General features: G+C 47.5%; 2 protein-coding genes across 3 annotated transcripts; one reads left to right on the top strand and one right to left on the bottom strand.

Moving 5' to 3' along the window:
* The first annotated feature begins 327 nt into the window (after nucleotides 1–327).
* On the top strand, nucleotides 328–14,998 carry LOC138769976 (guanylin-like). Of its 2 annotated transcripts, none has more exons than XM_069948778.1 (3): nucleotides 328–493; nucleotides 3,182–3,356; nucleotides 13,457–14,998. In XM_069948778.1, exons 1-3 carry the CDS (start codon nucleotides 416–418, stop codon nucleotides 13,513–13,515), a joined length of 312 nt encoding a protein of 103 aa, XP_069804879.1. In that variant the 5' UTR covers nucleotides 328–415; the 3' UTR covers nucleotides 13,516–14,998. The 2 variants fall into 2 exon arrangements, with proteins under 2 accessions (XP_069804879.1, XP_069804878.1); XM_069948777.1 differs by having other exon boundaries at nucleotides 329–493; nucleotides 13,454–14,998.
* Nucleotides 14,999–17,165: 2,167 nt separating this feature from the next.
* On the bottom strand, nucleotides 17,166–19,391 carry LOC138769342 (guanylin-like). Its single transcript, XM_069947750.1, has 3 exons — nucleotides 19,275–19,391; nucleotides 18,246–18,441; nucleotides 17,166–17,357 (listed from the first exon to the last, which is right to left on the bottom strand). Exons 1-3 carry the CDS (start codon nucleotides 19,374–19,376, stop codon nucleotides 17,293–17,295), a joined length of 363 nt encoding a protein of 120 aa, XP_069803851.1. The 5' UTR covers nucleotides 19,377–19,391; the 3' UTR covers nucleotides 17,166–17,292.
* Between the last annotated feature and the right edge of the window lie 692 nt (nucleotides 19,392–20,083).

The raw sequence follows: 20,083 nt of genomic DNA, 5'->3' as shown, positions 1-20,083 counted from the left end.
CCGATGAGCGGATTGCAGAGATAATCAAGTGCTTCACTTCGCTAGTGCTGTAAATTCGCTCATCTCTATCTACATGTAAATGGGTAGAAATAATAAAGATAATACACGAGACAGAAAAATGTGATAAAACAATTGCCTCAAGCTTCCACAAAAGGGTGAGGCTTGGTGGTATGACCTATCTTATCTTGATATGTGATTAGAAGGTGGGGTGACAGCGATGGTGCGGAGACTTTGTTATCTCTACTGAATTGTCTCATCCCACTCTCAGAAATATGTAATAACTTTCTAAGCATCACAGACATGAAGGGGTTAAGCAGTTTATAAGTAACTTTCCTATGAAGGAAAACCCAGTCTACAGGTGCGCAGTGCAGACACCCAGGATTGCCATAGACTGAGCTCAAACGCTACGTCCACAATGAGGTCCTGTGTTCTGCTCTGTGTCCTTTTACTATTGCTCCCCGGAGTCCCAGCAAAAAAAGCAAGAAAGATACAGGTCAGTATTACTCCAGATATTATTCTATAAGCAGGGAGGGAGTCCAGTGCCTAATGCAACCAAATATAAAGTAAAATCCAATCTATTTCTAGTAAGGGCAGAGAAAAGGAGCTGGGGGGGCCAGGGATCGCGAAAGACGTGACCTGTGGGGGCTCACATTACTGAAGAATAGTCAAGTAACACAGTACTGGCGTCATACAGGGTTATTCCTGTAGACTGGATGCGTAATAATTAGGGAAGGATGTCATACACCATTATTTCTATAAATGGGATCTTAAAGTGTTATTCCTATAGACGTCATACATGTATATACTTGTAAATAGGATGTGTAATACAAAGATGAAAACATCACACAAAGTTTGTTCACTAAAAAGACGTGAAATAAGAAGAAAATAATTTTGTGCAATGTTATTCCACTAGGAGGGATGCGTAAGAAGTAGAGTACAATGTTGTCTAAAGTTACTCCAATATAAGCAATGCGCAAAAACTAGAGGATGTCATTATATAGATGGGATGCTTGCAGGAATATGGTATATGAACATAAGGACATTATTTACAGGTATTTAATATAGACAGGATGTATAACATCTACAGACAGATGATAAATAGTTATCATGCGCTTAGGAGGCACAAAAACTAGAAAGAGATGTCATACATTTTTGCTATTCATATAGAGAGGATGTGTAACAACTAGTATGAATGTCATCGAAAAGTTATTCTCGTCGACGGGATGTGTTATAACTAGCGGAGGACATCATGCACAGTTATTCCTACAGAAAGGATGCCTAATAACCACAAAAAGGCATCACGCAGAATTATTCCTAAAGATGATATACCTAGAGCATATAAAGTACTATAGACAAAAAGGATATACAATACATACAAAATACCTATAGTGTTTATTCCTTAAAGAGTCACTGTCGTGAATTTTTTTTGGCAGAAATCAATAGTCCAGGCGATTTTAAGAAACTTTGTAATTGGGTTTATTAGCCAAATATGCCATTATCTGCATTTAAAAAGACTTTCCCCAGTCTCCCCCCCCCTCCTCTCCTTTTTGTCATCCACTGCTCAGATTCAGGAAATCTCAATTAGAGCATCCTGTTTGTTCTATGAAGAGGGGAGGGGGGAAAAGAGACGGAGCAGAAATGTCAACAGCAGAAAACAGAGAACAAAGGATTGGGGGGGGAGCTCTTCAGAGCACTACTCAGAGGTCAGATAGGTCCCTGGTGACTGTCAGAGCAGAGAGCCCTGATGTAGCTTTAAATTAACTCTTTGTTGTCCTGTTTTGGTTTCTTATTTCTCTCTCTCCATAGGAGATCAATGAAGACAGGGGGAGAGCTTCAAACTGCTTTTTCATGATAAAAATAATTTTTGGCTAATAAACCCAATTACAAAGTTTCTTAAAATCCCCTGTACTATTGATTTCTGCAAAAAAAAAAAACAATTCACGACAGTGACCCTTTAAATATGATGCATAATAACTAGTGAATGACAACATAGACAGAAAGTGTAATAACTAGTATAGTATGTCATACAGAGTTAGGCTATGTTCACACTACGTAAGGGACCCGGCCAGGTCACGGAACAGACGGTCTCAGAAAAGATCATCAAGATGATCTTTAGCGCCGCAGTGTTCTGATGTGGGCGCATTCGTGCGCGCCCGCATCAGACCTCCACCCAGCACACTATGGAGTGTGCGGCCAGAGCCACTCACTCCATAGTGTGCACTGACAGGGTTTTCTGCGGCCGCTAAGTTTTCTACAGCGCCGCTAGGGGTCCCGGGGTGGAGTGTATACTATGTGTATACACTCTGCCTGGGATTCCCTCAGAAGGCAGCAGTACGTAAGTTCCGTGGAAATCAGGGCCGTTGTAAAAACGGCCGTGATTCCCACGGAACTTACGTTGTGTGAACATAGCCTTACTATGATAAAATAAATGCAAAGTAACTAGAGGAGCTTAGGAGGAGGAAGATATACAACGGTTTCAATAAACAAAATGCACGATTATCGGAGGATGTCATACAAACTGTGTAATAACTAAATGGCAACATCATAAAGAGCTATTTCTATACACAGGATGCATAATAACTAGAAAAGGATATCATACAGTTATTTCTATAGAAATCATAAAGAGCTATTCCTCCAGAAGAGATATATTATACCTCAAACTATAGAAGGATGTCATAGAAAGTTATTTCTATAAACATGATGGGTAAATTAGGGTGGGGGAGATCTTCAATACTGTATTCATGCCTATAAAAATATTTTCATAAATATAAAATAGGGTCAAAAGATGACCTGCAAAAGTGGTGGACATATCAGTAAAGACTTTAGGATGTGAATTAGTATAGTCTGAAGGAAAGGACATGATTGAAACCTTTATCTATATGTTGCAAAAGGAAAAAAAGGAAACGGAGGACATTTATGCTGCAGGAGGGAAGAAGGGGAATGGGGGATCTGATGTAAATCATTAAATATGTTAAAGGGTTAAATAAATCGTAGTAGGTAAACTGAACATAAGAACATAGGTAGGATGAGTAATAACATCATACAATGTTGTACTGTTTACATGACATACAGAAAAACCTTGTGTTATACATAAACCATTGTCTTAGAGAACACAACGTACACAACACCCTTGCTGTCTTATACAGAGGTCAGGCATATGATGGACACTTCTCCCTTCTAGGTTGGAAAGTTCACCTTTTTGGTGGAATCGGTCCTGAAGTTAAAGGAAGTGCTACATGGAGAAGGAGAGGACCTGAATAACGCCGCCAGTGAAGCATGCGATAACCCAAATCTTCCAGAGGAATTCCATGTGGTGTGTGTGGAGGATGATGCTTCAGACATCTTTGTCAAGCTCGGTAAGTATAGTACATGGTCTTCAGTAAGTTCGACAGTATATTATAACATGGTAATCCGGGGATCTGGTGTATAATAATGAGGTTTTCAGGTCTCCACCATACTGAGCGAGTCCCTTATATACAGTCCCCTATATACAGCTGTCCATAAACAGGAAGACTCTGGCACATGCTAGTCATATTGTTTGACTGCTTACTGCATACAGAACTAATTGTCAACCTTTTCCCCATGGACAATGTATGGTGAGGAATATATTTTTGCATTTTCCAACACTGAAAGCAAATGATCCAATCATATTTATTACTAAGAAAGTAAAATCCTAATGCATTCATGAGAGATATTCTGACTGATGGCGCACACATCCTCTGGTCTAATCCCTGAGTTATCGAGGATCTAAGGACGTTACAATCCATTACTAGGGTTACATTGTCCCATCCTACACAACAAGACAGGAGCTCCTAGCCTGCAGAATATTATAATGATAGGATTGTGTTGCGGCTACACTAATATCTGCTGTACATGCAGATGGATATACAGCCGCCACCAATCACAGGTCAACGGATTGGGGTCAGCAGCGGGAAGAGTATAACTATGTCATAACTATGTGCTGAAAGCTATTAACTGGACTGCACATCATTTCCTCAGTTTACAAGCCCAGCAGCCAAACATTATTACACGCAGCTATAAATAGGGCAGCGTACTCTGGTGACAGGTCCCCTATACCAGTGATTTTCAACCTTTTTTGAACCGCGGCACACTTTTTATACTTAAAAAATCCCGGGGCACACCACCAACCAAAATGGCACAAAATGACACTAAAACAGTACATATCATACATATAGTTAATAATATAGATTCTAAATGTATTTATACTCACTCAGTGTGAAACCTGGGCCTGTTTTCTTCTCCCCCCTGTGCTTCTCTTCCCCATGCTTCTCTCCCGTGCTTCTCTCCTGTGCTTCTCTCCCCATGCTTCTCTCCTGTGTTTTTCTCCCCCATGCTTATCTCCTGTGCTTCTCTCCACCATACTTATCTCCTGTGCTTTTCTCCACCAAACTTCTCCCCCCTGCTTCTCTCCTGTGCTTCTCTCCCCCATGCTTCTCTCCTGTGTTTCTCTCCCCCATGCTTATCTCCTGTGCTTCTCTCCACCATACTTATCTCCTGTGCTTTTCTCCACCATACTTCTCCCCCTACTTCTCTCCTGTGCTTCTTTCCACCATACTTCTCCCCCTGCTTCTCTCCTGTGCTTCTCTCCCCCATGCTTCTCTCCTGTGTTTCTCTCCCCCATGCTTATCTCCTGTGCTTCTCTCCACCATACTTATCTCCTGTGCTTTTCTCCACCATACTTCTCCCCCTACTTCTCTCCTGTGCTTCTTTCCACCATACTTCTCCCCCTGCTTCTCTCCTGTGCTTCTCTCCCCCATGCTTCCCTCCTGTGTTTCTCTCCCCCATGCTTATCTCCTGTGCTTCTCTCCACCATACTTATCTCCTGTGCTTTTCTCCACCAAACTTCTCCCCCCTGCTTCTCTCCTGTGCTTCTCTCCCCCATGCTTCTCTCCACCAAACTTCTCTCCCCCCTGCTTTTCTCCACCAAACTTCTCTCCCCCCTGCTTCTCTCCGCTGTTTCTCTCCCCCATCCCCAGGTTTCTCCCCCCCCCCTCCTCCTCACCTCCTCCGAGATGGTCGCCGCTGATGTCCGCCTCACCTACTGGCCTCCAATCAGCGGAGAACAGGAGTGTGGTGCGCTGCAGCGCACCACGCAACCGCCCACATTATAATCCGCCACTGATCGCTGCGCATTGCCGGTGAACAAAACACAGGGGCACCATAGTTTGGGGAACTTTCCCCGCGGCACACCCGACCATGTGCCGCGGCACACTGGTTGAAAATCACTGCCCTATAACATATAGCTCCTACTGCTACAAGCACTGCTACAGGGTCGGGGGGGTGGGGATGGGGGGTTACTGCTACAGGCACTGCTAAAGGACCAGGAAGGGGGGGTTACTGCTACAGGCACTGCTACAGGGTCGGGGGTGGGGATGGGGGGTTACTGCTACAGGCACTGGTACAGGACCAGGAAGGAGGGCGGGTTACTGCTACAGGCACTGCTACAGGGTCGGGGGTGGGGGGTTACTGCTACAGGCACTGCTACAGGACCAGGAAGGGGGGGTTACTGCTACAGGCACTGCTACAAGGTCGGGTACAAGGTCGGGGGGTGGGGATGGGGGGTTACTGCTACAGGCACTGCTACAGGACCAGGAAGGGGGGGTTACTGCTACAGGCACTGCTACAGGGTCGGGGGTGGGGATGGGGGGTTACTGCTACAGGCACTGCTACAGGACCAGGAAGGAGGGCGGGTTACTGCTACAGGCACTGCTACAGGGTCGGGGGGCTGTGGGTGGGGGGTTACTGCTACAGGCACTGCTACAGGGTCGGGGGGGGGGGGGTTACTGCTACAGGCACTGCTACAAGACCAGGAAGGGGGGGTTACTGCTACAGGCACTGCTACAAGGTCGGGTACAAGGTCGGGGGGTGGGGATGGGGGGTTACTGCTACAGGCACTGCTACAGGACCAGGAAGGGGGGGTTACTGCTACAGGCACTGCTACAGGGTCGGGGGTGGGGATGGGGGGTTACTGCTACAGGCACTGCTACAGGACCAGGAAGGAGGGCGGGTTACTGCTACAGGCACTGCTACAAGACCAGGAAGGGGGGTTTACTGCTACAGGCACTGCTACAAGGTCGGGTACAAGGTCGGGGGGTGGGGATGGGGGGTTACTGCTACAGGCACTGCTACAGGACCAGGAAGGGAGGGTTACTGCTACTGGCACTGCTACAGGGTCGGGGGTGGGGGGTTACTGCTACAGGCACTGCTACAGGACCAGGAAGGGGGGCGGGGTTACTGCTACAGGCACTGCTACAGGACCAGGAAGGAGGGCGGGGTTACTGCTACAGGCACTGCTACAAGACCAGGAAGGGGGGGGGTTACTGCTACAGGCACTGCTACAAGGTCGGGGGGTGGGGATGGGGGGTTACTGCTACAGGCACTGCTACAGGACCAGGAAGGGGGGTTACTGCTACTGGCACTGCTACAGGGTCGGGGGTGGGGGGTTACTACTACAGGCACTGCTACAGGACCAGGAAGGGGGGCGGGGTTACTGCTACAGGCACTGCTACAGGACCAGGAAGGAGGGCGGGGTTACTGCTACAGGCACTGCTACATGGTCGGGGGTGGGGATGGGGGGTTACTGCTACAGGCACTGCTACAGGACCAGGAAGGGGGGTTACTGCTACTGGCACTGCTACAGGGTCGGGGGTGGGGGGTTACTGCTACAGGCACTGCTACAGGACCAGGAAGGGGGGCGGGGTTACTGCTACAGGCACTGCTACAGGACCAGGAAGAAGGGCGGGGTTACTGCTACAGGCACTGCTACAGGGTCGGGGGGGAGATACTGCTACAGGCACTGCTACAGGGTGAGGAGGGAGGTAACAGGAGACACAGAGATAACCCTTGCACATTATATACAGTAATATAGAAATCATTAGCTCATAATAATATCACGTCTATAACTGGGTAATGTTTGACAACCCCTCACTAGTGATGAGCAGAATGTTGGGTTCAGATGAAGCCAAACATTCATCAAGTTCACTCATCACTTACCTTGTAATAATAACGCTCATCAATTACCGTGTAATAATATCACATGTATCACTGCATAATACCTGATAATTAGAGATGATTGAACAGGGCCGAAGTTCAGGTTCGTACGAACCTGAATCATCGGCATTTGATTCCTGCTGCCTTCCCGTTCTGTGGGAAAGGTGGAGACAGCCTGAGTACTGCCTGGAAAACAAGGATACAGCCTATGTAATGTAATGGGCTGTAATAGGCTGTATCCCTGTTTTCCAGACAGTATTCGGGCTGTCCCCACCTTCCCCACAGAACGGGAAGGCAACGGGAGTCAAAAGCCGATGGTTCAGGCTCATATGAACCTGAACTTCGGCCTTGTTCGATCATCTCTACTGATAATCCCTTTAAATATAATGTACAGTAATAGAGGGATCACTTACCTCATAATAATATCATATGTATCGCATGTAATCTTATAACCCTTCACGTATAATATATAGTAAGGGTAGCTTCACACACACACCGTATCGCAGTAGATTTGATCAAAATAACTGAACACAGCATCAATTCTGCACCAGCAAATCTGCTGCAGATCCTATACGTGTAAAACAGGCGGAGTCCCGCCTGTCTCAGCGTCCTATAGTCCGTCTATAGCAAAGCGCGCACTCCTCCGCAGCCGCCACATGTCACTTCTTTGAGCGGAGCCCTCTCATTCACTTACAGCGAGACACTGAGCATGGTGGGATTCCACCGTTTTTGCTCAGTGTGAACATACCCTAAGGCTATGTTCACACTACGTATAGAGACCGGCCGTTCTCTGCCCGGATCATTCGGCCGCAGGGTTCTGATGCGGGCACATCAGCACGCGCCCGCATCAGAACCTCCCACAACACAGTGAAGCAAGCGGCCGGAGCCGCTCGCTTCACTGTGTGAACTGACAGGTCTTCACTTAATTCCGGCTGCAGAAAACTGACATGTCAGTTGTTTGCGGCGTATGGGATCCCAGTCGGAGCGTGTACAATGTGTGTACGCTCCGGCCGGGATCCCATAACTTAATAGGCTGTGTTCCGCTGCACTAAAACTACGGCCATTGTTGCCATCAGCGCATGACCCACAGCTTCTTTTTTATTCTCTATGGAGCCGTCAGAAAGAGCTGAGTGCAATGACTTGGTTCTCTCTGGGGGCTTCATAGCCATGGGTCATGCGCTGATAGAGAGATCCCTTGGGGTACAGAGGTCAGACCCCAGCAATCTTATACTTGTCACCTAACCTGTGGATGGCGGCAAGTATTTTTTAACTAAAAAAAAAGTTTAATACAGTGTTAACCCCCCCCCCCCCCCCCCCAATACAAAATTTGCCCATTTTCTTTGCGCAACTCTTGAGCAGTTTGAGCCGGGTGCAAATTTAGCTTTTTACGCTCGAAGAGGGTCTGTTTTCTTGTTAGCTCATTTGTTAGTAGCTTTATTATGTGTGATTTTTCAGTTTTTGCACAAAAAATTGTGCAGCACTCCTCCACTCCTACCCTAGTTTTTTAGCCAAACAATGCATTAATCAATGCACTTGCGCCTAATGACAATTTTAAAGCAACAATCGTATAATTTTGAGCAGCCCATAAAAAGTACCATCTGCTTAAAAAAAAAACTATAAAACCGCCCCAAAATGTTTAATGGCTTGAACACCACGATCAGTGTCACATTGCCATTGCTTGATTTTGACTGAAAATGTTTTTCCCCTTTCCCAATCTCGTGTACATTTTAGGCCAATGAGTAGGGTCCTTTTCCCCTTTAAGGTCCATTCACACGTACAGGATCTGCAGCAGATCTGATGCTGTGTGTTCAATTATTTAGTTAGATTGATATCCGCATAACAGACAGCCCATGGGGGCAATAAATGCTTCTCGGTCTGTGGGGTCTGGGCAGACATTATATCCTCAGTCAGTGGAGCGTTATATACTCAGTCAGCCGGTGTAAGAAGTTCTTATAATTCTCCCCAGACTGCTGTCGCTAGGGCTGCGTTACACATCTCAACCATGATCTGTAGTTTTCACCTGTACCACATTTCCATAAATGTGACTTTTGTATCACGTTTTTATTCTATTATTATTTTTATTTTTAATATACAGATAATTACCTCATAATATCACATGCATCACTGAGTAATATCTGATCCCCCCTCACATATAATATACAGAGAATTACCTCATAATAATATCACAGATATCACTGGGTAATATCTGATAACACCTCATATATAATATACAGTAATATACAGAGAATTACCTCATAATAATATCAGATGTATCACTAATATCTGATACCCCCTCACATATAATATACAGATAATTACCTCATAATATCATATATATCACATATAATATATAAGCACCTCATAATAATATCAGATGTATCACTGGGTAAGATCTGATACCCCTCACATATGGTATACTGTAATACAGGGATAATTACCTCATAGTAATCATGTACACCGTCTCTCTGATCGCTCTTGCCCACTTCTTACCTTCTTCCTCAGCACTATGAGCATCGGTATCTTCACTTCTTTTACTTCCATAGAGCAGCATTAGGGTTAGACTCCTCCCCTTCAGCCTGTGATCATGTGACCTGATTCCCCGTCACCAGGTGCAGCTCCACTCCTCCTCACTTTGATGAAGGACCTTTGTCATGTGACTATGATGTCACCAAAGGTCCTGCACATCTTGTAGTTCAAGTTTTGCTGTGATTTGTGGTGAGTTAGTGCACACAGGGTGTATGGAGGTGCCCTCAGATTACCAGGCACTGGCAGTCAGGGAAAGTGCCAGGCTGGCACCCTGCCACTGTAATCCTATAATTCATTAAGAGAGAACAAGAGGTTTATGGTGCTGTCTTTTAATAAGATTCTAATGGGATGTTGCCCATGGCAACCAATCAGAGCTCAGCTTTTATTTCTCACGTTGCTCTGGTAAAATTAAAGCTAACCTGTGATTGGTTGTTATAGGCATCAAAGAGAATCTTACAATAAGTGAGGAGGGTCCTGGAGGACACCTGGGGACTTGTCAAATATCAGGCAGGGGAGGGTCCTAAAGGACAACTAGTGAGTGTCACATGTCAGGCAGGGGAGGGTGGTGGAGGACAGCCAGTGAGCTGTCACATGTCAGGCAGGGGAGGGTGGTGGAGGACAGCCAGTGAGCTGTCACATGTCAGGCAGGGGAGGGTGGTGGAGGACAGCCAGTGAGCTGTCACATGTCAGGCAGGGGAGGGTGGTGGAGGACAGCCAGTGAGCTGTCACATGTCAGGCAGGGGAGGGTGGTGGAGGACAGCCAGTGAGCTGTCACATGTCAGGCAGGGGAGGGTGGTGGAGGACAGCCAGTGAGCTGTCACATGTCGGGCAGGGGAGGGTGGTGGAGGACAGCCGGTGAGCTGTCACATGTCGGGCAGGGGAGGGTGGTGGAGGACAGCCATTGAGCTGTCACATGTCAGGCAGGGGAGGGTGGTGGAGGACAGCCAGTGAGCTGTCACATGTCGGGCAGGGGAGGGTGGTGGAGGACAGCCAGTGAGCTGTCACATGTCGGGCAGGGGAGGGTGGTGGAGGACAGCCAGTGAGCTGTCACATGTCGGGCAGGGGAGGGTGGTGGAGGACAGCCAGTGAGCTGTCACATGTCGGGCAGGGGAGGGTGGTGGAGGACAGCCAGTGAGCTGTCACATGTCCAGCAGGGGAGGGTGGTGGAGGACAGCCAGTGAGCTGTCACATGTCGGGCAGGGGAGGGTGGTGGAGGACAGCCAGTGAGCTGTCACAGGTCAGGCAGGGGAGGGTGGTGGAGGACAGCCGGTGAGCTGTCACATGTCTGGCAGGGGAGGATGGTGGAGGACAGTCGGTGACCTCTCACATTCCGGCAGCCGAGGGTGGTTGAAGACAGCCTGTGACCTGTCACATGTCAGAAAGGGGAGGGTGGTGAAGGACAGCCAGTGAGCTGTCACATGTCAGGCAGCGGAGGGTGGTTGAAGACAGCCTGTGACCTGTCACATGTCAGACAGGGGAGGGTGGTGGAGGACAGCCGGTGACCTCTCACATTCTGGCAGTGAAGGGGGTTTGAGGACAGCCTGTGACCTGTCACATGTCAGGCAGGGGATTGCAGCCATCACCTGTCACATGTCAGGCAGGAGAGGCTGGTAAAGGACAGGCGGTGACCTGTCACATGGCAGGGAAGGGTGATGGAGGGCAGCCGGGGACCTGTCACATGTCAGGCAGAAGAGGGTGGTAATGGAGGACAGCCGGTGACCTGTCACATGTCAGGCAGCAGAGGGTGGTTGAGGACAGCCGGTGAACTGTCACATGTCAGGCAGTGGACGATGGTGGAGGACAGATGTTGACCTGTCACATGTCAGGAAGCAGAGGGTGGTGGAGAACAGTCGGTGATCTCTCACATGTCAGGCAGTGGAGGGTGGTGAAGGACAGCCGATGAGCTGTCACATGTCAGGCAGCAGAGGGTGGTAGAGGACAGTTGATGACCTGTCACATATCAGGCGGTGAAGAGTGGGAGACAAGAGTCAGTGACCTTTCACATGTCAGGCAGCAGAGGTTGGTGGAGAACAGTCAGTGACCAGTCACATGTCAGGCAGCAGAGGTTGGTGGAGAACAGTCAGTGACCAGTCACATGTCAGGCAGCAGAGGTTGGTGGAGAACAGTCTGTGACTTATCCCATGTCAGGCAGCAGAGGCTGGTGGAATCAGTCTGTGACCTGTCACATGTCAGGCAGCGGAGGTTGGTGGAGAACAGTCTGTGACTTATCCCATGTCAGGCAGCAGAGGTTGGTGGAGAACAGTCTGTGACCTGTCACATGTCAGGCAGCGGAGGTTGGTGGAGAACAGTCTGTGACTTATCCCATGTCAGGCAGCAGAGGTTGGTGGAGAACAGTCTGTGACCTGTCACATGTCAGGCAGCGGAGGTTGGTGGAGAACAGTCTGTGATTTATCCCATGTCAGGCAGCAGAGGGTGGTGGAGAACAGTCTGTGACCTATTATAATGTCCCTTTTGTGGTATTATTGTAATATGCTGAGGGGTTGTGTTGCTGGGTGGTGTAGTGCAACCTTAGGGCTCACCTTCTGAAACCTTCCTGTCACGGTGGGGTCCGAGGGTGCTGGGGCCCTTGTCTTCTTCAGCATACACGCAGGGACATATAATTTTTAATAAAAGTCTTCACACAATAGCGGTGAAAGTATATCAAGACTTTACTTGAAGGATAACTATGTACAATCCAATACAGGGGCGTCTGATGATGGCAAACTGTTGGCTTGATCAGAGTCCTTTGCTTCAGGGGGAGGGTTACCTTGGTTACTATAGCTTAGACTTGGTGGATAAATAGTATTTCAAAGAGACAGACCTGTTCCAGAGACTTCATAGCTTTCTGCCTTTATACGTGTGAATAGGTACTTGAAGTTACTGAAGAGACTTGACGCTGTTGACGCTCACTATCATGTAGGATTAAGACGCATGGACACACTGACTTGGAAGCCAGGAAGATGTGGACGGTGAATGGAAGACCCTCTATCACTTCACCAATCTGACAGCAGGCACTAATAAATACAGAGGATGTCCTGCTGAGACTTAGAAGACACATATAAGTCCTTATGGCTGACTGGAAACAGGTTAGGGGGCTGAGGATGGAGTCTGACAGGATTACTGAGGTGACGTAGGGAGGTTAGATGTGACTCTGGCAATGCCAGACTACCAACTGTCACTGAGGAGACCGCACAGCCCTTCTGGGTAAAAGGTGGGCGGAGCTAGCTTTCCCCTGGCCAATCACTAGAGTGTGATAGGTTGCAGGGGAGGAGCACTAATCAAGCTCAACACTTGTATTATTAGGAATTAATACATTACAACATATTAAATAAATACATAGCAGAAAACAATACCACTACAAGAGAGCTAAGGAAGAGCAGCAAATACATAGGCCCTAATACAGACTGTCTAAGGTTGCCAATAGCAACAATACATCTCACAGAACAGTCTGTGACCTATCACATGTCAGGCAGTGGAGGGTGGTAGACAAGAGTCAGTGACTTGTAACATGTCAGGCAGCGGAGGTTGGTGGAGAAGAGTCTGTGACCAATCACATGTCAGGCAGCAGAGGTTGGTGGAGAACAGTCTGTGACCTGTCACTTGTCAGGCAGTGAAGAGTGGTAGACAAGAGTCAGTGACTTCTGACATGTCAGGCAGCGGAGGTTGGTGGAGAAGAGTCTGTGACCTATCACATGTCAGGCAGCGGAGGTTGGTGGAGAACAGTCAGTGACCTGTCACATGTCAGGCAGCGGAGGTTGGTGGAGAACAGTCAGTGACCTGTCACATGTCAGGCAGCGGAGGTTGGTGGAGAACAGTCAGTGACCTGTCACATGTCAGGCAGCGGAGGGTAGTCAAGGACAGTCGATGACCTCTCACATTTCCCGTCATATCTAACTCAGAACTGATTTTCTTATAGTAGCAGCTGTTGATGATGAATGTGAAATCTGCGCCAACCCTGCCTGTCCCGGCTGTTGGTGACCACCACTTCTCTGAAGATCTCCCTGGAATATTTCTTTTACTTCTTCTCGACTGTGACATGGAGGCAGTCTCCTCTGGACTGTGACATCTAAGCATCTCATCTGGACTCACCAGGATCGTGACATGGAAGAAATCTCATCTCAACTGTGACAAGGAGGCAGTCTCATCTGGACTGTGACATCTGAGCATCTCATCTGGACTCACAAAGATTTGGTGAAATAGAACCAGTCCCACCAGGACATTTAAAGGACATGTGTCACCTAAATTTTCTTTTATTGATTAATCAGATACAGAATGTTGTTCGAATCCATTTCTATTTTCTGGTTGTACTTTTTGTACATTGTTATGGGGGCTGCCATCTTGCTTATGCTGTTTTTAACAGTATTTAGTGACATGCTTTACAGCAAGACTCATGGACATAGACTACAATAGACAGACTCTGTCCCCTTGAGATGAATGAGAGACATTAGTGAGCGCGCTCTGTGACCTGTGAAGAGGTCATTCCACAGGGAGCTGCTATTGTCTCCTCTATCTACTGGTGTCACATGATGCTGCAATGCTGTATAGGTTGCTGTACAGCATCCTCCTCTTATCAACACAGACACAACAGGAAGTTTCAGCTTAGTTTTAAACCCCTATTGCCTGGGGCGATGCAGAGGAGCAAACAAGCGCTGTCAGGGCTCGCTTGCTCCTCGTACCCCGCTCGCTGCTGGCGATATTACACGTGTCACATCCAACCCCATATACACCTCTATACACCTCTATATCCACCGTCATATCCTCAGCTCTATCCACAGACATACATAGATATACCGCTACAACAATAGCCACAGCTACAGTATGTCCACAACCATATCCAGCCATATCAACAGCCAGTTATATCCTCCTGTAGCCCACAACCGTATCCACAGCCATATCTACCTCTACACCCACAATTATATTCACAACCAGATCCTCGTGGCCCTTTTACATGGGGTGAGACACCACCACATACGCAGTGTTACGCAGGGTTTACACCGTGTTTGTGCCCTCTGAGGCGTGCCAGAGACCCCAATGATTTCAGTGGCCCGGATGATGTGCTTTAGTGATGTTTGAGTCATTTTAGAAGCGTATATTTTTTACTAGAATCCAAAATCGGAGCAGACCACACTTTTGAGTCTATTATTATCCCTATATAGACTTGGAAGATGACCCACACATAGTCACTAGCTTAGCCATCTGGGCCACTAAAACTAAGAGGACCGTGCCTGTACATGCACAGATATGTCAACACGCCACTTAGACATGTATCCATCTCAGAAAGCACAAGCGTGATGTGAATGACCCCTAATCCACAACATTTGCCCATAATCTGGGCGATACCTTCCTAGGGGCAGTTTACTCCATCGGGGCATTTTGTCGCCCCCATACCCCTGTCTCTGATATAAGTACCCCATGTATTCTGTATGTATGTGTGTATAATAAAACACAGACTTTCCACTGACTCGTGTCATGTGTTACTGACTGTAAAAGACACAATCCTTCTCCTCCTCATGGGCCGGACTTCTATCCCGCGCTGTGCACTGTATGAGGGCGGTGACATTGTGATGTAATCAGAGATCCACCTCCCATGAGGTATCTACCCAAATAGTGCTGGTGCTGAACACACAGAGAGCTACTATATCGTGGTGTATATGTAGGTGAGATGTGGCCCCAGATATCACACTGGGCCCCCATTATTACTCCGGGATTTATCATCCAAGAAGGAGACGTCTGATGTTTTTGTCCCTTTACATGACGCTTGGAGCAGTTCCTCAGCCCAAGTTTGCTAATAATGCAGCTTCTCTGTACTGCTCTGTATGTGTCCAGCATATTGCTGTGTGTATTATTCTTTATACTATACTGTATACTTGTGGTGTCCCACCACAGGTGTTACTATTGGTTAAACCCCTCGCAAAAGCCTTTACTTTCTGGTAAGTGGTGATGTAGTAATAGAGTTTCGCCACAGGATGTCACTATTGTAAGTATGAGTACTTAGTTGCTGCACAGCTGAAGTATGGAAAGAGTTATTGTTTGCTTATATGTCACATGGATCTGTGAACCAATGAAAATGTCTTCTTCTTCTGTCCTATCATCTCTTTCTTTACTTCTTCTTTATGGACTCTTAACCCATTCACAGCGCACCTTACAGGGAGCTGTAGATAGGAAATCACGTGGGTAGAGGAAGTGTGTGTCTTTTGGTATTGGACTTTGTAGGGGAAGAACGCAAGCTAGAACACTCCCTACAGTGGCTCTTTTGGGCCCTGGCCCTCTGCCAGGTCCCCAATCTTGGTATGAGGTCTTTGGTCACTAGACTCTGTAGAGCCAAGATGCACCTAACAGTTTCTCTTCAAGTAACCTTATTTAGCACTATGCAGTGTTAAAACCTTTACAGGAGAGGACAAGTCAGATATTATCTCAACCCACGCTGTGGACTAGGAGAGTCACAATGCAGGACAGTATGCACAAAGGCAGAAAGCTAGGAACTGATCCGGATAGAGCAAAGTTACTAGAAGCCTATAAACTCTAAGTGTCCTATCAAATATAAAGTACTCTGTCAATGTAAGGCTGTATGTTCTGCTGCACACAAGTACCTTCAGAGTAAACAAGATTTTATTTATGGTAAAGAGACTCTGTGATTCTTCGTCCTGCACCAACACAGTATATACACACTCCTTAGGACATTTCCCCTTTCTGTGGGTGGCAGTGCCAAAAGTCCAGGTGGGTCACTACTAGAGATGTGTGAACCTGCCGAGGTTCGGGTTTGTATGAACCTGAACTCTCTGCTTCTGACTACCGCAGTCTGCCGGCTCCGTGGAGAGGGTGGATACAGCTGGAGGACCGCCTGAAAAACTGGGATACAGCCGATGACTTCAGCAAGCCGGAGCGGGGACCAGGTGAAGTATATGCTCCAGCCAGCCGCCCGCAGCCCCGGCCGCCCGATCGCCCCCCCGCAGCACCGATCGCACGCCCCCCCCGCAGCACCGATCGCTTGCACGCCCCCCCCAATCGTCCCCCCCCGGCAGCACCGATCGCCCCCCTGCAGCCCCCATCGGGGGGGGGGGCGATCGGGCGGTCAGGGCTGCAGGGGGGCGATCGGTGCTGCCGGGGGGCGATCGAGCGGCCGGTGCTGCGGGGGGGTGTGCGATCGGTGCTGCGGGGGGGAGATCGGGCGGCCGGGGCTGCGGGCGGCTGGCTGGAGCATATACTTCACCTGGAACCGGGGGGTTAATGGGGTGGGCTGCAGACAAACTCGCAGCAGGGATGTACATCCCTGCTGCGTGTTTGTCTGCTATTAAAAGTATAGGGCCGGGATCTGCAGCGACTCGCGCTGCAAATACGCAGCGAGGGGACTCGCTGCAGACCCGCCAAATGGGTTTGTAGCCTTAAGGGGTTATCCAGCGCTACAAAAACATGGCCACTTTTCCCCCTACTGTTGTCTCCAGTTCAGGTGCAGTTTGCAATTAAGCTCCATTTACTTCAATGGAACTGAGTTTCAAAACCCCACCCAATCTGGAGACAACAGTAGGAGGAAAGTGGCCATGTTTTTGTAGCGCTGGACAACCCCTTTAATATTTGTCACTCAGGCATGGAGTGGGGGTCATTCTTTGCCGCAGACAATACAGACAATGTATGAGAAGACTTCAGCTTTTATTATTAGTATTACTATTCTTATTACTTTATTATGTGACATTTCATGGTACAAAAGATTCTCCATAACAAACATGGATCCCGGCAGATCAGCGGACAATCAGAAAGCTAGCAGCCGGAACAGGCCGCAAAGGCGCAGATCTCACATTCATCCAAGTCTTCTGCAACACGTTCTGGGGGAGGGATAATATATTATACAGGGTATATACAGGAAGAGACTGCAGTATACAGCACAGTATAGAAAACCCACAGCAATACAGAACAACAGAAGATAACAGTAAAGCCTGGAGTGATAGTACACTGGATAGTGATGGAGTGATAGTACACTGTGTGTAATAGGAGATTAGAGTGTGAGCTCCTGGGGTCAGGGATGATGGGAGTGATAGTACACTGTGTGTAATAGGAGATTAGAGTGTGAGCTCCTGGGGTCAGAGAGGATGATGGGAGTGATGATACACTGTGTGTAATAGGAGATTAGAGTGTGAGCTCCTGGGGTCAGGGATGATGGGAGTGATAGTACACTGTGTGTAATAGGAGATTAGAGTGTCAGCTCCTGGGGTCAGGGATGATGGGAGTGATGATACACTGTGTGTGATAGGAGATTAGAGTGTCAGCTCCCGGGGTCAGGGAGGATGGGAGTGATGATACATTGTGTGTGATAGGAGATTAGAGTGTGAGCTCCTGGGGTCAGGGATGATGGGAGTGATGATACTCTGTGTGTGATAGGAGATTAGAGTGTGAGCTCCTGGGGTCAGGGAGGATGATGGAAGTGATGATACATTGTGTGTGATAGGAGATTAGAGTGTCAGCTCCTTGTTGTCGGGGATGATGATGGGAGTGATGATACACTGTGTGTGATAGGAGATTAGAGTGTGAGCTCCTTGTTGTCGGGGATGATGATGGGAGTGATAATACACTGTATAGGAGATTTGGAGTACACCATACTTAGGGATTTCTTTCCTGGTCCCTACAGCTATACCAGTCATCACAATGAGCAGAGATGGTGATAACTGTGAGGAATAAGGGAGTATATGGCGGTCTCACTCAGGACATGTTATTACCCAGTCCCCGCAGAGTCTCTATGATCAGGCCCGGCCGCTGGGTGGCGCACAGATCCCGCAGTCCCGGTAATGCGCTGCACATCTCCTGGTATGATGTCATCTCGTCCCGCTGTACATGGTTGTCTCCCAGCTCTGTGTCCTCCACAATTTCCTTCAGCTTCTTTACAGTCTCCAGAGGGAAAGTGAAATCTCCAACCTGCAAGAAGACAGAAAATACATCAGAGCAGCAGCCCGGTCACTGGTCCTATCTATCTATCTATCTATCTATCTATCTATCTATCTATCTCCTATCTATCTATCTATCTATCTCCTATCTATCTCCTATCTATCTATCTCCTATCTATCTATCTCCTATCTATCTATCTATCTATCTATCTATCTATCTATCTATCTATCTATCTCCTATCTATCTATCTATCTATCTATCTATCTATCTATCATCTATCTATCTATCTATCTATCTATCTTTCTTCTATCTATCTATCTATCTCCTATCTATCTATCTATCTATCTATCTATCTATCTATCTATCTATCTATCTATCTATCTCCTATCTATCTCCTATCTATCTATCTATCTATCTCCTATCTATCTATCTTCTATCTATCTATCTATCTATCTATCTCCTATCTATCTATCTATCTCCTATCTATCTATCTATCTATCTATCTATCTATCTATCTATCTATCTCCTATCTATCTATCTATCTATCTATCTATCTATCTATCTATCTCCTATCTATCTATCTATCTATCTATCTCCTATCTATCTATCTATCTATCTATCTATCTATCTATCTATCTATCTATCTATCTATCTATCTATCTCTTCTTCTTCTCTTAGCACCCCAGGTTGGACAGATCTTGTATTGGGGGATGACTAGTTCTGGTGGGGGGATTGGGGTAGGGGGTCCATATATTATTGCTCCCTGCAGTCTCTTGTCACCAGTCCCTGGCACTGCTCTCATCCAGATCTCCCTGGTGCATGGAGAGGGTCTCAGTTCAGGGTCCTGGGGCGGCAGCTCTTACCTTCACTGTCACTTCTGCACTGATGTGGACAAGAGCCAGGAGACACAGCACCCGGGTCCACATGTTGGGGCTCCGCTGGTTCTCCCTGGGGGCCACAGCCATCCGCTTTATATGCTGTGCCCTTATCTGCATGGATGGGGCTTGGCAGCAGATCACGGGCGTCACCATAAACCTTTATGGCTTTCTCAAGGTCACCTGATGTCTATTAGTCAGTATCAGAAGAAATAAAACCTAATCTGATTGTTGTGACATGGGAAATATTGTAAATATTGGGACTATAAAACGGAGGAAGAGGAAGAGTATCCTGCGCTACACGTCTCCATATAACCACCAGCATACAGTATGAACCTGGGCACCAGTGCTCGATACATTGTCCAGTATGGGGAACAATAGACAGCGGTATATACAGTGTACAGCCCTGGTGACTAGTGGTATATACAGTGTACAGCCCTGGTGACTAGTGGTATATACAGTGTGCAGTCCTTTTAACCAGTGGTATATTCAGTGTACAGCTCTGGTGACTAGTAGCATATGCAGTATACATCCCTAATGACCGGTGGTATATACAGTGTATAGTCCTGATGACCAGTGCCGCACTGGACCTTTGATACAACTACCCATCGGCCTATGGGGGATCTCTGACTGACAGTCACTGATTTTGTTTGTTTTTCTAGCTGATCGCTGGCCCTGTTACACAGGGAGATATCAGTCCCCCTCCCTACAATAATCCCCCATGTAATATGGCCCTAATGACCGGTGGTATATATGTGGAGTCCCACCACAGGTATTTCAGCCTATCAACTATCCCA

The sequence above is a fragment of the Dendropsophus ebraccatus genome, chromosome 12 (genome assembly GCF_027789765.1).
Source record: "Dendropsophus ebraccatus isolate aDenEbr1 chromosome 12, aDenEbr1.pat, whole genome shotgun sequence".
Classification (NCBI taxonomy): domain Eukaryota; kingdom Metazoa; phylum Chordata; class Amphibia; order Anura; family Hylidae; genus Dendropsophus; species Dendropsophus ebraccatus.
The sequence above is the reverse complement of the archived record's forward strand: the minus strand, read 5'-3'. Positions and strand labels throughout refer to the sequence as shown.